Raw genomic sequence first — 27,795 nt, 5'->3', positions numbered from 1 at the left:
CACAAAGTAACCAGCTAGCTATCACTAAATACTTAACTGAGGCACTGAAGACGTCACCAAGGAGAAACCCGTCACGTTTCGCTGTACTAAAGCTGCACCTCGGGTCCAAGACAGGGCGACGGTCAAGGCAACGGCCCACTGCAGCCGTCCTGAACGGGAACCCTCGTGGAAGAGAACTTCAGGGCCACTTTTGCGATATGCCGGGATCGATGAAGTGGGGCGCCTCCCTCAGGAATCTTCACACGAAGCTTCTCGAACTCTTCAGGCTTTTGGACCGGTACCGAATGACGTCGCCCCACGTTGGGCGCCAATTGGAGTTCTGGACTTTTTGGTTCCGTCCAGAGGTGTCAGGGAACAACACCCAAAGACCCCGGAGTTCCACCTGCCTTGGTGCGCAAATGAACAGAAACACGGGCTTCTCGAAGGTGGCGTCAAAGACCACAGGTTTATTACTGCAGGGACACAGAAATCACAGAATCTACACACGGGCAGAATCTAGGAGACTGTTCGATTTGTACATTGTGGGTTGCTCCTTATATACCAAAAATTGTGCTTCAGGCAAATATTTCACATGTCAGTACATTCCCAAACCTTTGTGTCTTAAACAATAAATATTTGGCGTTACACAGGAACTGTCGATAATATCTGATGCCAAACATCACGAAGAGGGGTTCCCACTAGTCCATCACAATCCCTTGTCAATATTGCATTCAAGAGCCGGACCGCCTCATCGTAAAGTTCGTTACCTCCCCCTAATAAAGGCCCAGAAGGAAAGGAGCAGAGCCAGGTGCAGAAGATAGGAAAGCAGGATAAGAGATGTTTGTGGGTTGTAAATGGGCAAGGCTACCGGCTTCGGCCGCCTAATCATGATCAGGACAATGGACAGGAAAACCAGTTCAGGTGGGCTGGCCTCGGGCAGAGGAGGCAGCCTTTGTCGAGTCATGCAGCTTCAGCGTGATCTGGTTTAAGGTGTACGTGTCATGAAAGAGGTGAATCTCCGGCTAAGGCTACGTGTCCTTAATCAAAGTGGAGTGAATGAAGTGATCAGAGGCTATTGCATATGTGAGGGCAAGGAAACACAAAATGGCGGCCATGATCTAAGATGGATGCCATGGGTAGATCAGAAATGTGTTCATAACAAGAGTGCTCTTGCTCGTATCGTAGCGAAAACACCAGGATATGCTAAATGGATCATTTGCGGTTCGCTGATACTAATATTATGTATTTCCGACAAACTTGAAAACACGGGTTCAAATCGTCACGGAACCTCAGTGGTGGACACCCCACACGTATCAAACAAGATTCCCATAGATTTTCTGTTGCAGCCAGAGCTAAAATAATAATAATATGCTTTAGTTGTTTTGTGTTGCTGTTGTCGTTATCACTAATATTAATAATGCAAGTATGACAACCAGGTCTAAGGTCTAACCATCAAAAGATACAAATGACCATTGTAATTGGGAAGAACCAAAATAGAAAAGTTCATGAATATTCTGAAATAAAAGTCCATTTTATTACTGGAATGACAAATAGTCACATTAGGCCCTCTCCTAAGCCATCAGATTTCCATGAACATTTTCCCTCTTTAGGGCACATGAAATCCGCAAGGCTAAAACCTTAAAGTAAGTTAAGAGAAGAAGAAAAAAGGTGACTTAATTCCACTCTCAGCGCAAATTTCTGTAACAAGGTCTTTCAGAAAGTACAGTAAAGATTATTTTAGAGGTGAAAAACAGAATAGGAAGCATCGCTAAAGCTTTGCTGTATAAAAAGGATGGACAGGAGTAATAAAACTATAATGAACTACTGAGGGTATGGTGGGTGAAGAAATCTGCTACTGTGATAATACAGATGATTCCTTCTTTACTCGCATCAGTGTATTATAATGTCCAAAATGACAAAGATCGTGGTGCAGAAATTGCTATATTCATAATCAGTAATTAATGCACACAAAATAGCATATTTCATGATGAAGGCTGATAGCCAGAAACCGGTCCTAGGATGCTTGATTCCGGTCCATAGCCAGAAACCGGTCCTAGGATGCTTGATTCCGGTCCAGGGAAGACATGGCTTGGCAGTTCGGTCTGGACTGTTCCCATGAGGCACAGGGTCAAGACTGATTTGCATATGGCCATGTCCAAACTGGAGTGGCTTAGTGAGCAAAAGAACGATGGATTAGACCCAGTTCTGTGACTTGGGGTGAATGTTTTGCCATTGTTCAACATTCCATCCATCATCTTGTGGATTTTGCTGTTCACCCTATGTGGGAAGGGTATGCCCAAACATGGGTACCGTGCTCACTACGCTACTGGAGTCAAGCTATCCTGGCTAATGAAGGCTGATAGCCAGAAACCGGTCCTAGGATGCTTGATTCTGGTCCAGGGAAGACATGGCTTGGCAGTTCGGTCTGGACTGTTCCCATGAGGCACAGGGTTAAGACTGATTTGAATATAGCCATGTCTGAACTGGGATGGCTCGGAGAGCAAAATAGCGATGGATTAAACCCAATAGGTTCAATGGGTGAAGAAATCTGCTAGTGTGATAATACAGATGATTGCTTCTTTGCTCGCATCAGTGTACTATAATGTCCAAAATGACAAAGATCGTGGTGCCGAAATTGCTATATTCATAATCCACATTTAATGCACACAAAATGGCATATTTCATGAGTGAATGGATGCAAGCCCGGATTATGTTTTGCGGAGTCAAACACTAAAGAGAAACAAATAGACATGCATCATACACATTTCAAGTGTGGTCCAGATATTCTTCGAAATCGTTTATTTAAGAGTAGGAATATTTTAATCATAGTATATATTTCAGAAAAGTAATGGCTGAATAGGATATTGTAGGTGTTTGAACAATATAAAACAACCAAATAGAAATGGCGAGCACAGCAACACAGGCCACAAGGCTACCTCAGAGAAAAGGACTGTGCTGAACCAGGGGGATAGCAACACTAACACTGCAGCAATGAATAGAAGAACATGTGCCCCAAGAGACTACACACGTGTTTCACTTCTATTTTCTATATATATTAATGTTTAAAAAATATTGAGCTATATAAAAGAAATTGCATAAATACAAATATATATATACACACAAAATATCAATTCATCAATATAATTCATTTTAACCCAAACAAATACTATTCAAAATATGCAACTTGAATTATTGTAATAATTAAATGTGTAAAAAAGAAGTCAGAGATTCAGTGTCACCACAATGAATAAAAAACTAGTGCCAACAGGTTGATGTCAAAATTCAAAAGCCAGTCCACTCTATGGACAAAAAAGGAAGTCTTAGCATCCACTTGAAGTCCAGCACTTTATACCATGATTCATAATTCACCGACAGATCAGCCCTCCCTTTCTGCTTGAAAAAAACAAAACAAAAACAGGGGCCCTTATTTTAGCCATTATGATTATTATTCAATTTCTTGTATAATACAATCTTTCCTAAGAAGCTATAATCTTCCTCTCACACATCCAATTCTTCTATTTTAGAGTTACTAGATCATTCAACTTCTTGGCAATCGATCTTGGAGCAGCCAGAGGTTTGCAATAAAGGACATTATAAATCTGGCACAATTTCAACCTAGAAAATGAAGCAAGTCCAGTGAGAGCTGTCTTTCCACTAATGATCACATATTTCCTAATTTGATCTCCCAATTTGGTCTGTAGTTGTTCCCAGAACCTCTGCAGTACTGGGCAATATATGAGCATGTGCTCCCAAGAGTCGAACTCATTTTAACCCCTTGAACAATTTGGGCTACCACTGGAAAACCAAGAATGGAATTTGGATGATGTATAGTGCACCTAGAGAAAAATGTCATACAGTAAGCATTGGATAGTTGAAATGAGTAAACTTGTGCATCATTTCACAGCTTGTGATTAGCTCTGTTTGTCCATAGCAGTCCAAATTCAGCCTGTTCCATCTGAATGTGCTTTTATGGGTCAACATCTAACATCAGTGTTGATATCTATGACTAGATATTTCACAGAGTTTTGTGATGTACATTTGATCGTATATTTACAGCTAATGTAAATAATGTGGTTACAAAAGTCGCCACTCTAGTTTTGGAAAGATTGTCCTTGTACCCCGTCAGTGTCAAGAAATGATCAACAATATTGAATGCTTTAGAGATGTTATTCTCATCAGTGTCTAAATGCAAGCAATGTTCCTGGCAATGGTATTGATGTAATTAGTAGTGTGGATACAATTCACCATGTACAGCTACAGAAAGCTGAGAGAAGACATTTTGGTCTACCCTGATGCATTTCCTTTCCTCCCTTTTTCACTTGTTTTATGCCTGCCAACCAAAAATTCTTTCAAGCTTGTTTCATTCTCTCGACATACGCGCTGCCTATAATTACCCGTGGTCATGATTTGCTCTTTTTTCATAGAATGTCTTAATTTCTTCTCAAGTCTTTTCCACCACTATTGGTGTGGTAGCTTCAGACAGTCATTCTAACAGTTGATTGTTATACTCTCAATGTATAGAGCATCTATCTCTTCCCACTTCAATCAGTAGTGCTTTAAAGCAGTATTATGCAACTTATTTATACACTATTTTGGTTTAATATAGAGTAAGGACTGATGCTTTTATTTATCTGTTCTCTAAATTTAACTGGATCTAGACCGCTAAACCTGAAGTGGTGTTGAATGTTTCTGCTTGATACTATCTATTAGCAAGCCAGAATATCTGCTTGCATGAGAAAATTAGAATAGTCTGAATAAATGTCCAATTTCATCTCCACCTCTAAAACTTGCATTTGGGAACATGTAGGGAAACATATTTAAACTGGCAGCTGTTGCAAAGCTATTACTTTTGTAAGCCTGTTGTTGTGCATCTGGATGTTGCTTTCACCAAATATATTTCAGCTTACAACCTTCTATTAGTTTAAGTAAGTGTCTTTTTACTAATCTCATGGATATTTTAGCCTTATTTAGCTTACCAGATTAATCTAAATGTGCCATGGTTATATCGAAATCCTCTTAAAAAAGCATATGAAATGGATAGGCAGTAAGTTGGGGTGTTAGCTCAATTAGTGCCTCACAATAGTCTGAAGTAATACTGTAATGTGATATTAGTGTTCCCTGGAATCACTTTCATATTTAATATTCTGCAGGTCTCTCAACCCCATAGCAACAACATATACAACCACATTTCCGACCCTATTTCTCCTTGCTTATATGGGATTCTTGAAGGATTATAATTTGTGCCCATTTGTGCTTGAAATACTGAAATTTAGAACCAGACTTCATAGGTTTATTTAAATCATTCATGTTCAGTGTCAGAATTTGTACCACAAAGGTTTGCATGTTTTATAGGCATGATTATATTAAACCTTACCCAACTTTTTTCTTTTGACTCTTCTCTCTTATTACCACCTTACTCCTCCCAGCCACAAAACCTCCCCTATTGGCAGAATGGAATTTGAATTGTGTGCAATCCCTTCTCCGCACTGCACTCTTCACAACCCATGTACAGGAATGCACAACATGGCAATATTAAAATAGAAAAGGCTCTACAAATTCTATGTATCCATTCCTTTTGCTGTATTATCTACAACTGAAAATAACACAGGTGCCAACAAGAAATTTGACAGTAATAACTTTAATGGTTAAAAATTAAAAACAATGTGATTGACACTGTGACTTATCAAAAGCGGGCCACAAATCACTAGACAAAGTATTCCATGAGCAGTAAATGCCTCTGCTTCATGATATGCCGCCCTATATCCTATGCATGTTGGCAAGGCTTGATTATCAATTGAACTTGAAGTTTGATCTCCTCAACTCTCATCAATCAGGCTTCCGAGCAAATCACAGTACTGAAACTGCTATGACTCACATAATTGACGATGCCCTTCAAATCCTAGATCATAACGATACCTGCCTCCTCATCCTCCTTGATCTCTCCTCCGCATTTGACACCGTCAAACATGAGAATTTACTCGAACTATTAAACACAAGAATGGGCCTATCTGGAACTGTGCTCAAATGGTTCACGTCCTTTCTGCATAACAGGTCGCAGAAATTCAAGAGCAACAACTTGATGTCCGCGCCAAGACCTGTATCGCTAGGCATACCACAAGGATCCTCCCTATCCCCAACTTTGTTCAATCTAGTTATGGAACCTCTCACCACCTTGCTACAAGAATCCAATGTACACTTCCACATGTATGCTGATGACACCCAACTTTATCTCAAACTACAATCACCCAAAGACATCACGCTCTTGAACTCAACGATCAGAAGCACCCAATCCTGGCTGGCCGCTAATCATCTCAAACTCAATGCCCTTAAAACAGAGTTCCTTCTGATCTCACCTCCCGCGAAGATCACTACCGCACAAATGTGGCTTAAACACCTAACGGCACTCAATGTTCAACCCACCATCGTGGACTCAGCAAAATCTTTGGGCATAACACTTGACACCAATCTCAGCATGTAGGAACACATCAACAAAGCAACTAAGGGAGCGAACTACCAAATCCACCCTTAGGAAACTTAAACCCTTCCTTCCAGCCAAAGACTTCCAAACTGCGGTACAATCACTAGTCATACCTCGAATAGAATACGGCAGCACCGCCCTCTGCGGTCTCCCCCTAACTACTACGGCACCCATAAGAGCCTCTTTAAACGCCGCAGCGAGACTTATCACTGGATCAAAAAAACACTCACACATTTCCCCTGACTTCAAATCCCTGAACTGGCTGCCTTTTGAAGCCAGAATACACCTGAAAATCGCTTGTTTGACGCACAAGGCTGTCCACCTGAGCTCACCTAGATACCTCGCTCAGAAGCTGACGATTTCTGGAGGCTCCAGAAACACTAGAGGCACAAACAGTCTTTTGCTAAAGCCTAAAAGATTCTGCAAGGAAAAAACCTATAAACGCTCTTTCTCAGGAATGGCTCCCAGGATTTGGAACTCACTCCCCCCTGAAACCAGGCTCATCCCCTCTACCATACTTTTCAAGAAAGAAGTAAAAGCGATCCTCATGGCTAAATACACTTGAACCACTACTGGGGATCAACTTCAAAGACTCAATACTGATCTGTACTACTTGTTCGAACCCTTTGCATTTTTGTATGACTTTGAAATTGACTTACTTGATTGTTTATGATATCACTACACTGTACTTTTAACACTATTGATGTATCTGTGTATATATGCTCCCCTCCTCTGTAAAGCGCTCTGATATCTGCGAAGATCTTGTTCGCGCTATATAAAACTTTCAAAATAAATAAATAAATAACGACTCCTTTAGATATTCCCAGATTATTCTGAACCCTATCTGCAAACTTCAGCACAGTGATTGATCCAAGGCTCAATGCTGCACCTCTCTAAAATGGTGAAGGAACCAGTGAAAAAGGAGAGTATGGTGTGATTCAAAGATAGATGATGGATGTTACCGAAAGGATAATGTCCAATCTTTCATTGAATACTACAGTAGGATGTCCACAACAAGGAGCAAAAGTCATTACTATATTTTATCACTTTTCCTCCACACCTATCAGAAATGACATGCGTACATTGCTGTCATTATAAGGCAACAACTCTCTCCGAACTTGCGAAACACACTGGGAGACAAATATCTTCCCACAGGTTTCCCAGGTAATTATTGCATGCAGCTCATTGCAACTTATGGATCTAAACGATTCAGTACTCAGCGTGATTGCTGCCTTTGACATAATTGCGAAAGCATTGTAGGTTTCCCAATACAATTTATCCTTTAACTTTATTTTATTTAAGCATTTATGTAGCGTGCTCAAACTAGCAGCTAGCAATTTATGAGCACGAGAAGAGAATTCATTATTGAGTAAAAGTGTCATGAGAGCAGTACTTTGCCAATTGAGGATATACACATAGGTAGGAAACGTTTGCTCTTGCATAATAACTTTAGCAATGGCAGTTAAGGAAATTAATTTGAGGACATTTCGACTTCTCCGAAGTGGATTATTGCAACATTAAATATCATATATGTCACTCGAGCATAAGTACAATTCGGAGAGAAACCGTTTGCCAGAGAATACCTTTGCAAAGGTCAACATGTGGATTAATTTAAGTTGCAATTCAATGTGGCAGTGGAGTCTCAACATTCTGCCATTACCTAGAATATTTCAAAGACATTGGCGTCTGTTTTTGACTTAGATGATAGATTGGGATATATAGACAGAAGGGCGTAAAGGAATTATAGTCTGCAAATGGTGGGTGGAAACGAATGGAGAGAACCAATTACTCTGTGTAAAGAGGGGGCACTGCTCTTTTTATCATGAGGCTCATGGAGCATATTTTCCAAGTCTGCATCATTAGGCGGCAGACAGACAAACTTGGCAGCACCTTGTCTGAGCTATAGCACTTGTGTAGAATAATAGGACAGGTGGCATAACCAGTCCTCAGAATTCTGACTTGGGCTTTTGTATTATACCCTGTTTTCATACATGTGAATTTAGCAAAATGGCAGATGTAACAGAAGGGATATCATACAAACTATGTTCCTGCTTACCTCACAGGTTATGTTCTATGTCCCAGCCTCATCACCTATTCAGCCTCACGATTGTATGTGAGAGGTTAGAAACATATGAAGCAGTGGAAACTTACAGAACTGAAATAAAGCCCTTATTTCAATGTATCATTCTTACCCTTTTTAATACATCAGTGACTTTTTATCTAGGACAGTGCTTGAAATGGAAAAATAGAAGTGCAGGTACTCTGTACCTGAGAACCTGATTGTTTCTGAGAAGTGCTGGTACTCTCCAAATAATAGTATTAGGTCTCTCTTGAGTAGTGGCAGTACTCTCCTTCTCAAAATAAAAAAAGTGCTGGTACTCTGTACCGGGGAGTACCGGCCCATTTAAACCACTGATATAGGAGCAGTGTCAGGTGAAGGAAAGGAAAAGATAGATGTAGCAGCTAATACCAATCGAAATCTTTATTTGATATTTGTGCCACTGCTGTGCTATGCAAAGAATGATGTACATAAGGAGGGAGGATAACAGAGAAGGGCATAAGGTAGAAGATTGAAGATGAGAAAAATGTCCGGAAAATGAAAAATATGGTTTTAGGGAAGAATAAGGAAGGAAATGGTCTAAGATGGGAGAACTAAAGAGATGGCCTGAAAGAAGGAAGAAGATGAAGTGCTACGGGAATGAAAAGGAAGGGTAAAGGCTAAGGGAAGTAAAAGTGGCAGATGGGTTACATAAGCAAATCAAAATAAAAGGATGCTGGCAACTGGGAGAAAGAAAAATGGCCAAGAGATGGAGGAGGAAAGACAGAAGGAGGAGGAACAAGTTATGTAGGGCAGAGAATATTGGAAAAACGGTCCGAATGTTGATGAAATAAGGCTTAGAGATGGTTTGAGGCTATGTGAATAGGCTCTGATGAGACTGAGGAAGACATTTTGAGGGTAAGACGAGAACGAATAAGTGATGTGTGGGGATTATTTGTCCACAAAAAATGGCTAAAAAGAATATAACTGTGGTAAAGGCGAAGGGAGAAGGGCAAAGAGGAGAAGTTTATTTGAGATATTAAGGATGAGGTCAAAAAGAGGAACCAATAGAAGAATCTGAAATGGAAGGACTAGAAAGACACTGTATTACTAATACCATAAACTTTAAATGGCTGTGGCTGCCCAGGCCAGGGGATTGAAATGGTGGTTTTGTACTTGTGATGGATATATGGAATAACACTCCCTGTGATATTAACTGTAACAACTCACTTCACACAGGTTCAGACTTGTACGCTAAAGCCATCCTATGAAATGCGGCACCTAAGGCCTGTGCATCTTGAGAATTTACACCAAAATAATTTGACAAATGCAAAAACAAACAAATGAAAAGATGGGAAAGTGCTCTTCTGATTATTCATTAGACAAAAATCAATACATTTCAGGAATCAACTAAAAGCATATTTATATTTTGGATGAAGTATATTTCTTGCCAGATGAATGTACCATAATTTTACAGCATATGGTAATTACATTTGGAAACACTTTGAATATTCTGCAGATCACCAAAGTTCACACTACCACTATAATGTAAATGAATGTCCTTCTCCGCTATCAGGGACCGCTGCATTAAACTGAATGCTAATCAACTGGCATTGGAATGAAGTATCATCATCCAGTAAACAACTCTGTTGATGTGTCTTTTTATTAGGAACTCCTAGGAGAGTACTGCTTAAGAAATACATGCATTTGAAATTGGCATTACATTGATCTTGGTTAATAAATAATCTCTGTTTTCACCTGACATTTGCTCAGACGTATTAGAAGCAACATTCTGACGAGGGATAGAACAAAGAGCCGCCACATATTTGTGATCGCATGTCTCCCTATCTAGGAAAAATACACATTAACACTATTCTGCCTAGTGCACATAGAGCATTGGACAACATTGAAATCTGTGCATCTCAAAAGGAGATCACAGATTCTACACCTCAAACAAAATGAAACATTTATATGATTCCACTCTGGAGAAAAATTACTATAAATTGATCCCCCACATGCAAGAAATGATTCCTCCTGCGAGATCCGTAAACCCCATTGCAGACGTTCTGGAAAAAACAAAGACAAGTAATCATTCACACAAAAATATAGATGATGAAGGGGGTGCTTACTCTTTTAGTACTTTTGCTTTACTTATGATTTTAAGGAGTGAGCCATGAGCGCTCCTGGCCTAATCATAGAATTCTGAAGTACTACTAGATTAAATCACAGGCAAATTATTTGTATTTTGAGGCCTATATTTTTCAACCAGGTACTCAAGTATATTAACGTGTGGCTATCTATGGACTGAAATCTACCACAAATTGAAAGAATGAACACAAACATGTCTCCTTTGTAGATTTTATCTAATGATTTCAATTATGTCCCAAGGTCATTCCAGTTCTGTGCACCACTGCATTGTAGGTCATGACAGAATTTATTTGAATGAATGTAAGAGAATTACTAGCTCCTTCAACGAGCCTCACCCAAATATCATTTAGCACCAAACAAATCACAAAAAACCTACAAGCATTTGCAATGAAGCAAAAAGAGAGCGGGTAGTAGTGGAAAGAAATCACATCTCATACTCAAGATATGCTATTTAGTGGGTATATGATTAAATGCTAGGTATATATGATCCATTATTCAAAAAGATGGTACTTAAGAGGTAGTCTCACACATTGCTACTAAGGTGTAAGTAAGGATTTTTCTTGAAGCAAGAAGTTTTCTTTAATATAGAAAAACATAATTCGAGTGTTTCCAAGTAAAATCTTGTTCCACAGGTCCTATCCATCTAGTTTTCAATACATTGCTGACAACAGACACGTTTTTCATCACACATTGACTTTTACAAGGCTGTGTAGCAATGATAAACAAATGTTGAGGAACATAGATCTTGTCATATCTATACACTGCAGAAAATAGGATAATTCTCGAATGGTACATGACCATTGTTTATAGCTATTAAAAAAGTTAGCGGTACTCAGAAAGCAACTGTGAAACGTGTCAGAAAAGAGCCAGACCCGAGATTGTGTGCTGCGGTTGTGCATCGAGCATTAACTGAAGGGGTGGTGATCTCCTCTTGAAATTTCCACCATTAATTTGGATTGACCTGATCGGTTGATCAGCGACAGCTCCGCAATTTATATAAGCGGTGTGAACCATATCTCCACGATAAAGATTAATCATGTTGAGTCCAATCAGAAAAGGGTCATTCCTCATATGCAATACCTACTGTCCTGAAGATGGTCTGACGAACTGGCGCCATTTAAGACCAAAACGTCGACTCCACCATCTATTTCCGAAATACTTATTGTGTTCAAGTGACCATTATTCTCATTAGGAGATATGTCATTGTTGATTCCATTGGAATAGATGTTTCTCTCATGAAGTGTAGGACAAATTTGATTTCACCTCTTTCATAATTTATTGCTGAATTAATTGTTCATTTGTACTCCTTTTTAACTTGACTTATATATATATATATATATATATATATATATCAATATTTTTTGTATATTCAACAAAAATTATTCCTGTGTTTGTTCTTTGTATTTTCATTTATTGGTTTTGTCAATTGACAATTGGGTTTGGGTTCTAATTATACTCACCCACAAAGAAATTCCATAACAAATAATCACAGAATCTACCTGAAGTAAAATCCCTTGTAGGCACCCTTACCTGTTACTGCTGGCACAGTAATCATCTCTGTACCTTGAAGGGAACAGCTGTCATGGCGTTTTCCTTCAAGGGACAGACAGACTGGTGGAGAGCTGCTGTTGGTTTTGAGACTGCTCACTAAACTTTCATAAATTTTGCTCTTCAAAAACAAACTTCCAAAGCGTGAGTTTATTTCTGGAAGCCAACACAAAATTACCCTCCCCCCCATGCCATGGAAAATCTCTCCCAGAGTCTGAAGATAAATAATTATTTTTATGTCCTTGATGGACAGAAATGGATATTGCATCATACACCAACACATCCACGGAGCTGCTGAAGGGTATGGAATAAAGCCAGAATAGGCATGCGGTCACTAACCAGTCAACTAATCACCCTAAGATGCAGGCTCATGAGGCCCTATCACCACGCTTCAAATAGACCATATTAGGTAATTTTTCATGATAATGCCTCACTAAGGGCCAACTCAAGCCCCAAGGCTAAACCTAGCAGCCGATTTTTGCTGTTAAGTTTTAGGACCATAGGCATTTAACATTTAGTTTAGAATCGAGTCTTTTTGTAGGGATCAACAGAGGTCCTGATGAGTAGGCAGGAGGGGTCTGCCTATGAAACATTACATGTCGACAAAGTAGACCACACTTGTAATTCTACTTACTAACCCCCTTTTTAATGTTCCCAGCTTTCGAAGCCTTTAAAGTTAATTTTTTCGATTAGCCAGGGAATTTTTACCCTTTTTTTACACTATCATTCACGTAAATAGGTCCCTACACTCCCCAACACATATCACTATCCTCATCACATCACATAGCCTATTGTCAAAAATATAAGTGCTCCTGCTATGGCCTGGAGGTGCGGACAGAGTGGCGCTAAGGACGTGTTTCTTGTCTACCTATTGTGGTGGCCTGGCCACCTCCGATCTGCTATCTTACTATCAGGTTTCTCAGCTGCTCATCCTAAATGGATGGTGGTATAGTGACAGGGGGGACCCGGCCTATGCCTTGGAGCGCTCGCGGATGGGAGACAATACGCTGCATACCAGTCTGTACTCGGCCCGTCTGCGGCGGGCACTGCCGTCGGTCACAAGGGTGGTCTTTGCGGTGTGGAGACAGGCCTTGCGCCGCATGGGCTGGTGGGGCAAATTGACGGCGGAGACGCCATTATGGCATAATGGCCTGCTCCCGGAGCTTTCGACTCTAGACGGGTTTGAGGGATGGGAGGCCATTGGCTTTTCACTACTGGGCCAGGTAATGTCTGGCACTACACTTAAATCGTTTCAGGAGCTCCGTACGGAGTTCCACATGCCTCAATCCCAGTTCTTCCGTTACTTACAACTGCGTCATGCCCTCACCCCTAGCATTGCCAATCTGGAATCTCTCCCTGAGTTCAGTCCGGTCGAGGCGAAGGTCTTTATGGGAGACCTGGAGGATAGAAAGGTCTCCCGTATCTACCAGACGCTGGTCACTCACTGCTCCTCTACCCTACTCCCCCTCCGGGCGGCATGGGAGGTGGACGTGGGCCCTCTGGATGAGGACGATTGGAGGGAGGCCTTGGAATCCCCGCGTGGGACCGCTATCGCTGTGCGACTTTGGCTTATCCAATTCAAGTACCTCCATAGAGCCTATTACACCCGAGAGCGGCTGTGGAAAGCTGGGTTGATTGAGACCCCGGAGTGTTTGCGCTGTGGAGCCTCGCCGGGTTCTTTGCTGCATACAGTGTGGTCATGTGCTCGATTGGCTGGCTTTTGGAGGGGTGTGTGGAGCTGCCTGTCCGAAGTTCTAGGTTGGGATCTTCCCCGCACTCACCGACTGGGGTTGCTGCATGTTATGGAGGGTATTGGTGGGAACATCTATAAACGCCACTTACTGCTATTAGGACTTGTTGTTGCCAAGAGGGACCTGGCCCGAGCGTGGAAGGGAGAGAGGGCCCCCCCTTTGTCTGCGTGGAAGGCAGGGTTGGACTACTACATGGGACTCGAAAAACCGGTGTTTGAGGCAAGGGGCTGCCCCCGCAAGCACTTTAAAATCTGGAAGCGGTGGGCCGATTACAGAGGACTGTCGTTGGATCCCCCAGCGGATCGAGAAGAGGACATATGAATGTGCTACAGTTGCTGGCCCGGTTCTGTGGCATGCCTGCCACGCTACACCTAAACTCTACTTGCTGCTAATTGTACACGTGCGCTGATAGGGGGGGGGTGGTTCTAGGGGGTAGGGGGTTCTGGGAGTTGACGGGATGGGGTGGGTTGTGGGACTGTTCTTTCTTGAGCTTTATGTCTTTTCCTGATTGAACATTAATGCATATGTAACACGCTGTGTCCTAACTGTTGGTGGTGATCTCCGAATTGTGGGGTGCCACGATTTTATTGCCTGATTTGCTCAATAAAATTGTTGTGAAAAAAAAAATATATAAGTGCTCCTGCGTCACTCGTAGGTCGAAGCACGCCCCACCCCGTAGAGGGACGGGAAGACCCCAATGTTGGGAGAATGACAATATGGGATTCATAGTGTGTGAGGGGTATTTTAAAAACACACAGTGCCCTCATTCTGCCACTCGCAGAGGCCTGATTTTCAAATTGCAGTGTATCCACGAGTTTAGAGAATATACAAAATCATATAAAATTAGTCACCTCTCACATTGATAGAATCCCATTTTTTACAAGTATTGCATCATACACCCTTCGACCACCCCTACTTTGTTGAGCTACCAGATGAAGCTTACCAGCAGGGGCTCTTTCTACTGAAAGCTTAAGGTTCACTTGTCTCTAAATGAAGCGGGCAGACCAAACGTTTGGCAGACAGGTACTCCATCACGTTTTTGATGGAGGACCCTGTCTGCCAAACTCTAAATCAGGCTCTAAAACTCTTTCAGGTTAAAATATGAAAATACATTTTGCATTCTTCACTCAGACAAATAGCTAATGATAACACTGTTGAGGTCCACTTTTATTTTCTTATATAAATTCTAAGATTACCTGAAGTGTAACCCCTCAGTTTTAAGTGGATAGCTGGGCCGATATTACTAAAGACTTGAATATTTGATGTAGTATGTTATATTATAATATAGTATGGTATTTGTGGAGTATAGTATAGCATAGTTTTTGACTTCTGCATCATTGCCTATCACATATAAACCCTGTAATCAAGGCCCTCTTATGCAATCCCTTTGATATATCAATTACAGAATCAGAGGTATTATTCAGTTCTTTTGGACCAGCTGACATTTACTTGGAATACTTAGTTGCTATACTTAGATTCATGAAGCTGGAGGGCAGGGAGACAATCCTTATTTACAAATGCCTTCTTTGTAACAATAATTCCTCTCCTTCTGAACATATTTTTACCAACATGCTTTCTCTAACATTTCCCTCAGTACAATGTATTTTCACTTCCTGTCAACCTTAAGGGAAAGAAGTGGTCTCCATGTTTTGAAGTGCAGGACTCTTGGAATTCTGTGCTTCGGTGTTTACAAGTCAGGAGGTTATTTAGAGATTGATAAACTTGGAACATCCTACAGAAAATGTCTGATATCCCATCTGCCCTCTTACAGTGCAGATGAAATATCCTATTTAGTGAGGATGCACGTGCATGCACTTTAATTAAGGGAGGGAGCACATCTGCCAATTGTTGGTGGAAGTCCCATATCTGAAAAAACTATAAAGGACATCCTGAGTCTCAACGCAGCATGGATGAGCGTACTCTTTCACACTTGACACTGCCATATACTTTTTTATGAAGTTATGATGTTATCCTTCTACTTCAAGCTGCAAACTGAGATGGTTCTGTTGCAAACTTGTTTCACAAATTGCTTCATTTTCTTAATTAAGTTCCTCTCTAATATTTGATTGCTAACCTTCCTACTCATATGTTTGATATCATGTAATTTAACTAATATGAATGAAGAGTAAGGCCATTTTTGTAACCGTATTGCATACTTTAACACAGTGACCAGCAATTCCCTAAAACTAAAAATCATCTGACTTGGACCATTCCTAGGTCAACTATGAACAATAAGACCCATCGCAGTGACATCAGCAAGAACCTGCTCCATGGTGTGTAGTTGTATCACCAGCAACATCTTTGTATTTGTTCGTTTTAGCAGAAATTAGCGCTTTCTCCCAGAAGTTAATATTTCCTGCCAGAAGTGAATGTTGTACTCGTCTTTAGTGAGATCCTCACAGAGTGAGCAAATATCACTAGTAAATAGCATGCCAGTGCATTCATTGTGATCCAAAGTGTCATTTAGTTGGTCATCCATGTACTTGAATGGCAAATAAAGAGATTCCTTTAAAGAACTACAGGTAATCATACCAATCTCCAGAACGTCAAGTGCCCCACCACATGAATGTAGAGAAACAAGGATGATTGTTTTAATCAGACTTCAGTATCATCATCACAACTTAATGTGATTACATTTATATAGAGTCCCAGATAAAACGAATCCACAGTTTTTAAAGAAAAAGGTCTGAATAAAGTGGCCTTGAAAGCGATGGTTAGAATAGTTGGGGTTTACAGTACACTCCCCTGTGATCTATGCATAACCTTGAGGATACAGAATCATTGTTATGATTCTTTGTTATTATTATTATTATTAACCATCATCATTATTGTTGTTGCTGTTGTACTCGCCTCGGACATTGTACGACACTTAAATTATACACATTAAGTACATATTAACAAGTCACTCTGATCATTAAATTAAAATTAAATGTTCCTCTTATTATTTTTTCAAAAATACATTGGTGTGACATAATTCTGATCAGCCAGGCAGAGATCGTCTTTTTGATACCGTACAGTAATGCAATGGAAACATTGTGCAAACCGCTTGCATCAAATTTCAGAGCATCAAATCATATACACTTAACTGTCGCAGCACACTATATAGCTTGTAAGATCTCCACAAAACACACATGATGAATATTTTAAAGCATTCATGCTCTGTATTCCTATCTTGGTCTCTGACAGTGGTGTAACAAAAGTGCAGGCGGTGCAGGGGGGTGCCAAGCACTAGGGGGTCCCCTCCGACACTGTGCATGGGCGGCAGGTAAGAGCTCCTGACTGGATCCGGAGGATGTGGGCCCTGTCCAAGTACTTTGAAAGGGGAGTCCCTTTAAGCTTCATGAGGCCACAGGTCTCTGGGGCTAACCAGCAGTAGAGCCCAGTAGAGTCCCTCTGTTACAGGGAATCGTCCCTTGCTGCTGTGAGAAGGTGACATTGTAATGTTCTTCAAGCAGCAGGAACCCAGGCTCCAGGCCAAGTGCGATTTAGATTGGTCTAAACCATGTCTCCTGTTCCATTACCAACAAATGTCTTCTCTTCAGCAGTCTATCTGGATTTAGAAAACAAACAGAACAAGATGGCTATTTTAACGATATTCCACTGGGATTGTTCTGGTCGTGTTTCCCTTTAAGATATCCTGCCTGAAAACTTGTTTGTATGTATGTGTGGGTGTACGTATAGGACTATATGTGAGCATTCACGTATTTAAAGTACCCTGGTTAAAGAAAGTGAAGGATTACCAGTACACTCCATTATATTGAGCATGTCTAAATAGGGAATAGTAAACTGTAATTCTAATTAGAACAACAAACAATGTTAGTCACCAAACTAAAATGATTATCTGAAATGTACTATTATATTGTTAGGAATAAAACGCACTTGAACGCTAATTTTAAATATAAATAAAGCTGTGTAGGTCATAGAGTAGCACTAATGTTTTGCAATGTCCTTAACCTCACGACTGTTAAACTTACGTTGTTAAACTCCTTTTCACGGCCAACATGGCGGTAAGGATGAATATTAAGATATTATTAAGTAACCAGGCTGCTATTTCTGCATTTGAAAATATTTCAAAATTAAAAATGTATTTATTCTGATAAAAAATAATTTTACTGTACAGTCTCAATATAAAACAGTTCATCATTTAAAAGTAATCCATTCAAACACATTGATATTTGTGTAGCGCAATCCCCTGGAGTGCTGTACTTTGAATTACTTTAAAAGAAGACAATCCAAGATTGTGTATATCAAGCTATAAATGTACATATTTAAATTGCCAACACACATTTCACACATTTACAATCACATTTCACATTTGTTACAATGTTTGACACAGTACGATTTAGTGATTTGCTCAGAATCACCCAGGTCAACCACTAGATGAAATCTCTTCCTTCAAAGGCTAGAATGCTACCGACCCTTTAGTTATTTTGAATTCAATTTCTTTGTTGTTGTTTGTTGGTCAAATGGCCAAGGTATGATCATAGGCCAAACGGGATCTATAAAAAGATGAACTTCAAGCTTAGCCTGAACATTATGAACTCTGGTTCTCTGTTAAGAAGGGGCGCAGTGAAGCTCCATAGGGTAAATCCTTGTGTATTAAGGGTGCTCCCCCAAAAAAACACTTGCGCATTTTGGGGATAGGGATTTTTTGTTTTTGGAAAGTTGGGTCTTTTATTCATTTTTAAGGTGACAGCAGTCTTGTAATATGTTTTTCTCTCATATCATGTCATAAACATGTAGGGGCGGATTTACAAGCCCCTTGCAACACATTTGCGCTGCCATTGCGTCACTTAGTGATGCAGCTGCAGCGTAAATCATGTGCCACGTTGCGACTTATTTACAACGTGATGCATCTAGGCAGAAACGTTACGTTATAAAGCACTACGCCACATGAAACCTGCCTCGGGTTTTATGTGGGCGTTCCGTCACAGGAAAGCCCTGTAAAACTGATGCAGCAAAATCTACAAGATTTCACTGAGTCAGTTTTACGACGCCGCTGCGTCAAACCCTTATGCCTGCTTGAAGCAGGCGTAAGGAGTGACGCACCACGTTAAGTATGGGTAGCCCCTGTGCATTACTGGAGTTGCGTCACACTTGCGACACAGCTCCAGCAAGGTGCTGGCCTTATGCCACAAGATGCATCACGCATCTGCCCCTCCTTGTGCCATGGTGCGGTGCATTGTAAATCCGATGCATCCGTGGTGGCGCAAGGAGGGGATCGCGTATCGCATCTGTTTTGGTGCATCCCTGCTGATTTGAAGATGTGCCAGACATTGTCAATATGCTCCATAGAGTTCTACCATTTAAGGGGACATGCAAAGCCTATATATGACCAGTAACCCAGCCAAAAGATATTGCAGGATATTTTGCGTACTTCTTTAAGGTGACCATCCCGCAGTGGTGACTTTTACTGCCCTCTCCCCACAACCTTTTTCTGACTACAGATAATACATGTTAGGTGTAACTACACTGAGCAGGTCCACTAAATGTGCTGACTTAATATGCACTGTTTGTAGAGTTTACCAAAATGATGAAAAGCATCAGCACAAGTTGTAATTGTTACAGAGCAAAACGATTAAGAAACCACTTTCAAGCACACAAGAAAATAAACATAAAATAAAGATGATTAGGCTACTAGGAATATTATTAGACCTCGTGTGTCCAAAGTTAGTTCATGGGTTCTAGACCCATGCCACATTTTCAGAATATCACCATAAGTTACATGCACATGTAATTAACCTAAACGGGAATCATTTACTTAGTCTGATCTTATAATAAATGTGTGACACAGACCTGGGAATCCTATAACAATGTTGGACACTGTTGTTTTCAATTGTTTGTTTACAGTATAAAGTGAAATTTTATTTTGTTTATGCTACCATCTTTAAGTAACTCTCACTAAGCTGTGTTCGCTTCATCCCTTATTTATCAATGCTACAAATTAAGTGTGTTAACCGAAATATGCCAACGAATACATAAAACATTATTTATGTATTTAGTGTTATTTTGTCTTCTCCTTGTCGTCTTCTACCTGTAAATTTTGTGGACAAAAAATGCGACCACACAATAGTATTTACTAGCCAGACACTGTGGTGTGATGCGCTGCATGGGTAATACTCGCCTTTCTCCCATTTTACAGGTGGAAGACTTCAAAGAAAAACAGTAAGCCACAATGCCAGACTCTGTCTGCAACCTGATATCAACCAAATCCTGGACACTAAAGGTATGTCATATTTTGTGTTCAAATCAAACTAATGTTTTTTTACAGGCAACAACTAGATTAAGGGCCTTATTTAGTGTGCGGTGGATGAGATACTTCCGATATCTCGTCTGGCAAATTTCCACTTTCCCCACTCTATTTATTTATCGCTGGCAGAAAATAATTCTGATGGCCTGCCATATAATGAATGGCATGTTGAAAATATATCCTCAGACCATTCAGCCTATTTAGGACAGACGTTTCAACATACTTTTTTCCTGGTCCGAACTGCCATAGAGAGCCTAGAGGTACTGACCAGCAAAAAAGGAATTGAGCCCCACACACACATAAAGACAACTACTAGAACGCCAATAAGGAACTCCCAGTTTGGTAATATATTTTTTAAATATAGTAGAAAATGTTAATGAGGAGTCACATTAAGCATGGGGCATTCTCTGCTAAGCTTCAGTACCATCAAAAGTCCCGCCTATGTACAATAACACAATTTCCGAAACACATTGCCAATGTCACAGTTGGAACTGCACTTAACACCACTTATGCACTTATACTTATACATTAACCATAGCATCACCAATATTGAGTCTCATAATTAATCAAGTCATGGACTAGATGTAATGCAGGAGCAATGGATCAGCTGACAAACTCTAAATAAACCCCAATGTGATGTACTGCTGGCTTTTCTGGCACAGTCCACAAAGAAAAATATTGTCCGGGATTCCATCATGCTAGAAGTCAGTGGGGTAGCATGGGGGTGGGGAACGAGGCAGTTGTCCAGGACACAACATCCTTAGGGTGCGCACCTTTTTGAAAGAAAAATAATTGGTTCTACAATTTTTTTCTTTTCAAATTTTGCACCGGGATGTGCTAACAGTCCTATGTTTAGGGGGCCTTGGCCGGGTGCTGGCAGCCTATGCTACATTTCTGCTAGAAACCAGCATCTAGAGACTGCATCAGAGATATAGGTTATAGTTTGAGTAATCATACGCTCTCTCTCACCCTTACTCATCGATGAGAAACCTAAATCAATTTGCACCAAAGACTTCAGGAGGCATGTAGAGTTGAACAGATTGGGGCATCACTAGTAATTTGACAGATGACCATTTCCAACCACTTTGCGTCCCTGCCGCCTCATTTCGAGCCACTCGTGTGTACCTGCAGAGAGTCAACTGTCAACTGCACCATTGTAAACTCCCTGCCGGCAGCCCAACCACCACCGGGTCCCTGGCATGAGGTGCAATGCAGTTTTTCCTGTCCACAACTGACAAAAGGTCACACACAGAAAAATTCTAAAAAGATCCCACATCCTGGGTGAAATTCCCAGCGTGTCCAACAAATTGATTTTTTGTGTTTTACACAAAGAGAATCACTTTTGATTCCTTTCTTATTTTAATTGCTTGCACTGTAGCTCATAGTGTCATTAGTCATTTGTTAGCAGCAGTAGGCAATAATTATCCAAAGCTCTACATTCTATCACTAGATCTTGCCTGGGTGATGTTTATGGACTGTAAAACATGTCTAACACTTTACCTTGAATTGAGTTAATGGTTTGTCCTCTATAGAGCGTTCTGCTATCCAGAATGGGACATGAAGGTGCTAATTGCTAATATGGAGAAAGAAAATCTATATAGATTGTTTTATGATTCTCTGTAATATATGATAAAGTTCATATTCCTTTACAGAACTTTTTTGTGTGTTTGTTGGATATACGGCAGTAGGAAGTGCCTATAGCAGAGTCTGTTATGTCCGGTGCATCTGTTAATGCTGGGTTGGGTAGCTCAGTGGAGAAATGCGTCCACTACAGGAATCTGTGCTTGACCTCATCGTCACTTTCATAACCGGATGTGTCCAGTCAGAGGTTCGTCTTTCCAAGGTCAATAAAATGAGTAGTATTGAGTTGGATAACAATAAACTAATGTTATGCAGTGCTGAGATGCCCCTTGTTGTGAACATTTGAAAGGTTATGCTTACTTTTTTTGGTATGAGAAGAGCGATATTTTGACGCGATACGCAAGATGCTCCTTGATGGTATTACCCAATAAACATATCAACAAGATATACATTCAATAGTCTTAGGACTTCACTTGTCTTTTTAAGACCGGTTAAGACTGGTTCTTCTACACATGAAAAATGTTGAACACCTTTGAGGAAGTTCATATAGCCGATGGACTTTGACTACATTGGGATTATAATTTTTTCGCTGACAACATTCTTTGAATATTGACCTGTTGAAAAACATTTCTTACACTCTACGAGTGGAACCGTTCGATACCTTTGAGGATCTATGGATGACATATGCATTCTAGGCTCTGGCTTTTTAAGAATATGTTTTTGACTCAAGCTTGTTGATCTACAGGATTGTGACAACAATATCAATCTACTTACCCTTTCAGAAGTCACTTGTGTGACGAAACACATAGCTGTTTTCTGGAATTCAATACAAGCTTATTTAACCCCTTCCACGCTGTGTGGGCATTTTAATGAGTGGGCAGGGAATGAGTGGGCGGGGTTCGGACGGTTCTCGGCCGTCCTCCCCACACGCCCACTGTGACATCGGACAGCCGGAGTCCATCCGATGCATGGATGGAGTTAAAAAATCTTTGACTCCTGTTCTCTGATTTTTCTTTTGGAAAACACTATATGGTGGCAACACCATTTCTTTACTATATGTTCAGTGCTTTGGTACATCAGTTTCTCGTGTTAACGGGGGTGTTTCACCAATGTATATGCTTATTGGGTAGTATGATGCATCTGTTCCATACAGCACCAAAATAAGCTTTGTGTAATTTCTTTGACAAATATACTGGCACACGCCAATAGTGGTGTGATCGAAAAAGCCATCGCTTTCCAGCTCAGTTTTGAGCACTTGAAAATTGTTAACGTTTATTCAATATCAATATTTTACGATGGTGCTCTGTGGGAAAGAATGCTGGTTTGTAGTAGAAAGAAAAATGAAAGGGCTTTGTGGCTGTTATTTGTTAGTGTTGGTGTAATACAGCTGTTTTCTTCTGAACGATTCATGATGTAGAAATTATAAGTGTCAAAATTCATAAACATGCATCAAAAAAGAGAAAGTATGCCTGCATATATTACTAAGAGAAACCTTTGAGTTCCTACTGCCTCAGAAGTCTCGAAATTGGAATGTGGTTTCTGACAATGCCCAAACATGCCTGATACTGAATACCATTTTTAATGAAGTGCTTCCTATTTTACATAGTTTAAAATAGAATGTACGATGGAGTTGAATTTCTGTAATGAGCATGACGAGGTACATTTGCTGAGAGCAGGAGCAGCCAGTGCAGGCAAGCACAGTGTGGCACGGGGGGGGGGGGGGGGGGAGTCTAAAGATGACACCGAGTTAAAATAACATTAACAAAAATAAAGCCACTTAATCTTGCTCGCACCGCATCACCGACTCTTTCAGAGACTTCGACCTCGTAGCACTTAAAATTCACAAGTTACAACTCCCCACTCACCAACAAGGATTCCATTCTGTGACTCTCTGGTTTCACAGACATACATCTTTTGACAGACATACATCTTTTGAGACTGCATTAACAAGTGAGATTTTGTACCTTAGTAGAGTTATTTTTTAAGCGATTAACAGGCATACATTTTCATTTAAGGAGTCCCTTATTTTATATGCAGTTACCTGAAGGTGACAGACCAACAAAATAATTGAAAAATATTTTGCTCTTCATTGCAACATCACTTAATCTGTCCACGTTGCACTAAGGATCATTGATCACACTCTTTTTATGGACTTCAACCACTGAGACTGGATAAGCCGGTGCAGGTAAGCACGGCAGGGTGGGGTGGGGTGAGGTGGGAAGTCAACAGATGACGAGGAGTTGAAAGAACTTTTCTTTTGAACCGCATCACTGACTCAGTCAAAGAACTGAATCTTTGTTGGTGAGTGGGGAGTTATGACTTGTGTATTTTAAGTGCTACGAGGTCCCAGTCTCTTAGAGAAAGTGCTATGAATATGTAAGCCATTTTTTTATTAAATTGTATTGCATGGACAGTATAAGTTAGGCTACCACAAAATGTGCAAAATCATTTAGGGCCTAATTCACAAAGGTAAACTTCCACTTTCTTGTAAATGTACTACTTTTTATTCACAAACCACATGTGGAGTTGTACAACTTTGCACTCCTTATACTTGTGTGCAAAGGTTTTCGCACCTGGGGACTAAACGGTTGGGGAAGAGAACTCTGCACACATAAGTATAAGGAGTGCAGAGCTGTAAAACTCAAGGACTTTTTTTAGAGCTCTGCGTCACTTTTGTACCAAGTAAAGTGGTACATGCGTGACATAGGGATCTCAAACAGAATTATGAAGTCACCCTGTGTGGTATAGAGTGGTCTCATAAATCACGAGTAAGGCGACGCAGTGCAAATCACTGCTTCCGGGAGGCATTCCATGGGTGTTCCGGTGTGTTTTCCCACGCATCACCCATGAAATATGACGCTGCTGCAGATTTACAAAGTGATGTAAACCAACCTGGGGAGGTGCCACATCTGTACGCCTTCCAAGGTTAGGTGCAACAAGGAGAAAGGTGCTTATTTCTGCTTGTTTTTTCCTCTTTCAATGCATTCTGTGAACGCAGCACACATAGAAAGACTAAAATGCCTTGTAGGATACTTGTTGTGCCGTAAGGGCCACCTTCCTGCACAAAAACAAACCTGCCTGCAACAGAGACGCACCCTTACACCTTGGTGCACTGGTACCTACGTTGGCACTAGGCTGCCAAAACGGCACCAGCGCTGGCAGAAAGGCAGGAATGCACCCTATTGCTTAAATAGGGTGAATTCCTGCCTTTTCACTTTGGCATGGGACAGCACAGTAAGGTGCCTTTCGGCACTGCACTGCACTATGCCAAAATGCCATAAATGAGGCCCTCTGTACGCAGCATACTGAAAAGAAGTAAACGTATACAAAAGTGTATGTTTACCTTTGTGAATCAGGTCCTTCGTGTTTAAGATACACTCAAAATATATATGTTAATAATTGAGTCAGACTGCTCTCAGTGTAAAAAATTTTTATAAGTGTAAATTAAAAGGACTCAAATCTTTGTCACCATGGAAGCTTTAATGTAAGTCTTAACACCTTCACAGGCTCGAAGCAGCATTTACATCAGTTGATTAACCAATTGCACACATTTATACATTTTCAGGTTGCAGACACCCTGGCCAGAAGTCTTGTGGTTTATAGCTTCCTTTCCCTTCTTCGAATGGAGCCCCTTCCATCCCTTTCAGCTGCAGGCATCTGAAGGGCGGCATTAACCGCCCAGGGATGTGGATGTTTCTTTTTAATAAAAAGTAGAGGAAATGTTTTTGTGCATGTAAAAAAATCAAGGGCACGTAGTCCTCAAACACACCGCTCACCCCTCCCTCTGAATCCGATTGATTTTATTCAGGTATCCGAGCTGATAACGATGAAAATGTTTTCAGTAATTTTCGACAATTGCTCTATACTGCCCATATGTATATTTAAAATAAACAGAAACTCAGTGGTAGTAAAGTGAGTGCTTTTAACACATACCCTATAGGGTCTTCTAAATAGTACAAAGTTCCTTGCCCCTTATTTTGTTACACATATGAATTACTTCCGTTAAAACAGTTTGCTAAATAAACAGCACAGCGATCTATATTCGACCCTTTCAATTCGAAAATAATGGGCACTCTTTACCCTACACCCACCTCAGATAAAAAAAAACAAGGCTTTGTTTGGATTAAGCAAAAGACTTGGCATTTTACTTGCCTTAGAATTTGAGGCCTCGATTCAATGTTTTATTTTCGAGAGCCCTGCAGTGACGTGCACCGGTGAATGAAAGAGAAGCATGACTCCGAGCGGCCACAGGGTGGTGCTCTTCTCCACTAAAGTACAGGGAGCAGGCTGGAAGGCTGAGACAGTCCCTTTATTCTGAATTGATAAAGGAACGATCGGCAATATTAGCGGGGAAAAAAAGGCTTGACTCCTGATAATATGAACAGCCGTTAAGCAGCGCAATCCTTCAGCACATTAAATACGCTCTGCAGTGAATGGACTATTTATTCTGCTTTGCTTGCAAAATGCCATGCAAAACATATGCAGGAACGGACACGTAATGTATATAAGCCTTTGACTTTTAGTGTTTTAATGTTGTGCAACCATGCCCACCGTCTTTGTGTCCAAAGAGTGTTGCACGGAGAAAAGACTGCGGCATAGAACGCCGTGGTCCTTTAAGTTGTTTTCCTGCTCGTTTTGTTTACCGCGACAGCATTTTCTAATTGTGAAAACACGGCATTGTTTGACTCTGACTGCAGCACAATGCGCATTCTGGTGGCAAACGAGCTCTAAGTGGCTTTGTTTTATGATTTAATTTAAGGCATTGCTGTATCTAATAAGCCTCTCTGTTAAAATCCGAGCGCCGAGCTTTCAGAGGGCTACGTGGCCTACATATAAAGGCTTTGCAAACAGCGTCTAAATCACAGGCAGAGGGGCGCACATTAGTAGCTGCCAGGACGGTGTTTGTTGTGGCGGCCCCTGTCCTCTTTGCTAGACAGCTGAAGGAGCCGCGTATTGATCGGCTAATGCCAGCTCAAACACGGGGCTGCCAGCCCACAGGGCATGCCGAGGAAAGCCGGGCCCGGGGAGGCAGGCGCGCGCTCCGGCGCGGATTATTTGCGGGTTTACGCAGAATATTGTGGTTTTCGTGATGTGCAAATGTTTATAAACTTGTTTATCTAAGACCACCGTCCTTGGTTGCATGTTCAACGCAAAGTGCTTTCTCTGGGGGTTTTAGTGTGATGGCAAACACGAGCTTAGATTTCAGTCAATAATGAGATGTATCTCAGTTCATGCTCCGATATTGCATTAGAGCACACATGAAGTTGGTGTGTTATTTATCTATGTGTAAATCAATGTACATTTGTCTGTCCTTTGCTTTGCTTTCTTAAAATGCTGTTGCATTTCTCTCGTTCCCCGAGGCGTGGTTGTCTGGGCTGGTGTGCCGTGTTGTCACTTCTGGTGGTGTCCCACCAGCAGCAGTCGTTGTCCCAGCGTGTCACTAGCTTGGGAACATGGCATGGGAGGCCTCGCAATGATCGCTACATATTTCCTCGTGCCCTCCCTCTCTCCCCCCGCTTCTGCAAGAATGGCCCTGCTGGGTCTATTTTGCGGCGACCCAGCAAGTCCACAAATCCAAATTGCCTTGGATTCAGTAGTAAGCTGCTTTCACTGCCAGAAGTAAAGTTGCATTGCTGGGGCAGGTTGGTAGTTTGACAGCAGTTTAAAAGTTTTTTTTCAATGTGAATATGCTTTTTTTAACAGACCCGGACTCGTGCATTCAGTGGGAACTGCAGTCTCAGTGGCCCACACCCACTGATAAAGAGGCCTTCGTGGCCTCTCTGCGTGGTTTGTGACATGGCAGGGAATGTGTGATAACAACGTGTCTGCTCATGAGCGGATTTGCACCTTCTATAGAACATAACAGGGACGGACGGTGAACATCAGGGTCGTCCTTATGCCTGAATGTCCGTGGGTGGTCAGTTACAGGTCTGGCGGGGTCACCACCCTATTGGTGCTGCAATTGTGCATAACTGCCAGCAGTAGGAAAGCACCTGCTTTGGGAGGAACCACCTGGGGTCAT

At 41.1% G+C, this 27,795-nt stretch overlaps 1 protein-coding gene across 1 annotated transcript in view; it reads left to right on the top strand.

Annotated features, from left to right (window-relative positions):
* Positions 1–27,795, top strand: part of LOC147662776 (uncharacterized) — a 589,669-nt gene that overhangs the window by 447,637 nt on the left and 114,237 nt on the right. The window contains exon 5 of the mRNA XM_086950910.1: positions 20,085–20,168. Coding sequence (XP_086807036.1) covers positions 20,085–20,168 — 84 coding nt within the window. The remainder of the gene's footprint in view (positions 1–20,084; positions 20,169–27,795) is intronic.

Source organism: Lissotriton vulgaris, unplaced genomic scaffold (assembly GCF_964263255.1).
Source record: "Lissotriton vulgaris unplaced genomic scaffold, aLisVul1.2 SCAFFOLD_355, whole genome shotgun sequence".
Taxonomy (NCBI): domain Eukaryota; kingdom Metazoa; phylum Chordata; class Amphibia; order Caudata; family Salamandridae; genus Lissotriton; species Lissotriton vulgaris.
This window is presented reverse-complemented; position numbering and strand designations above follow the sequence as displayed.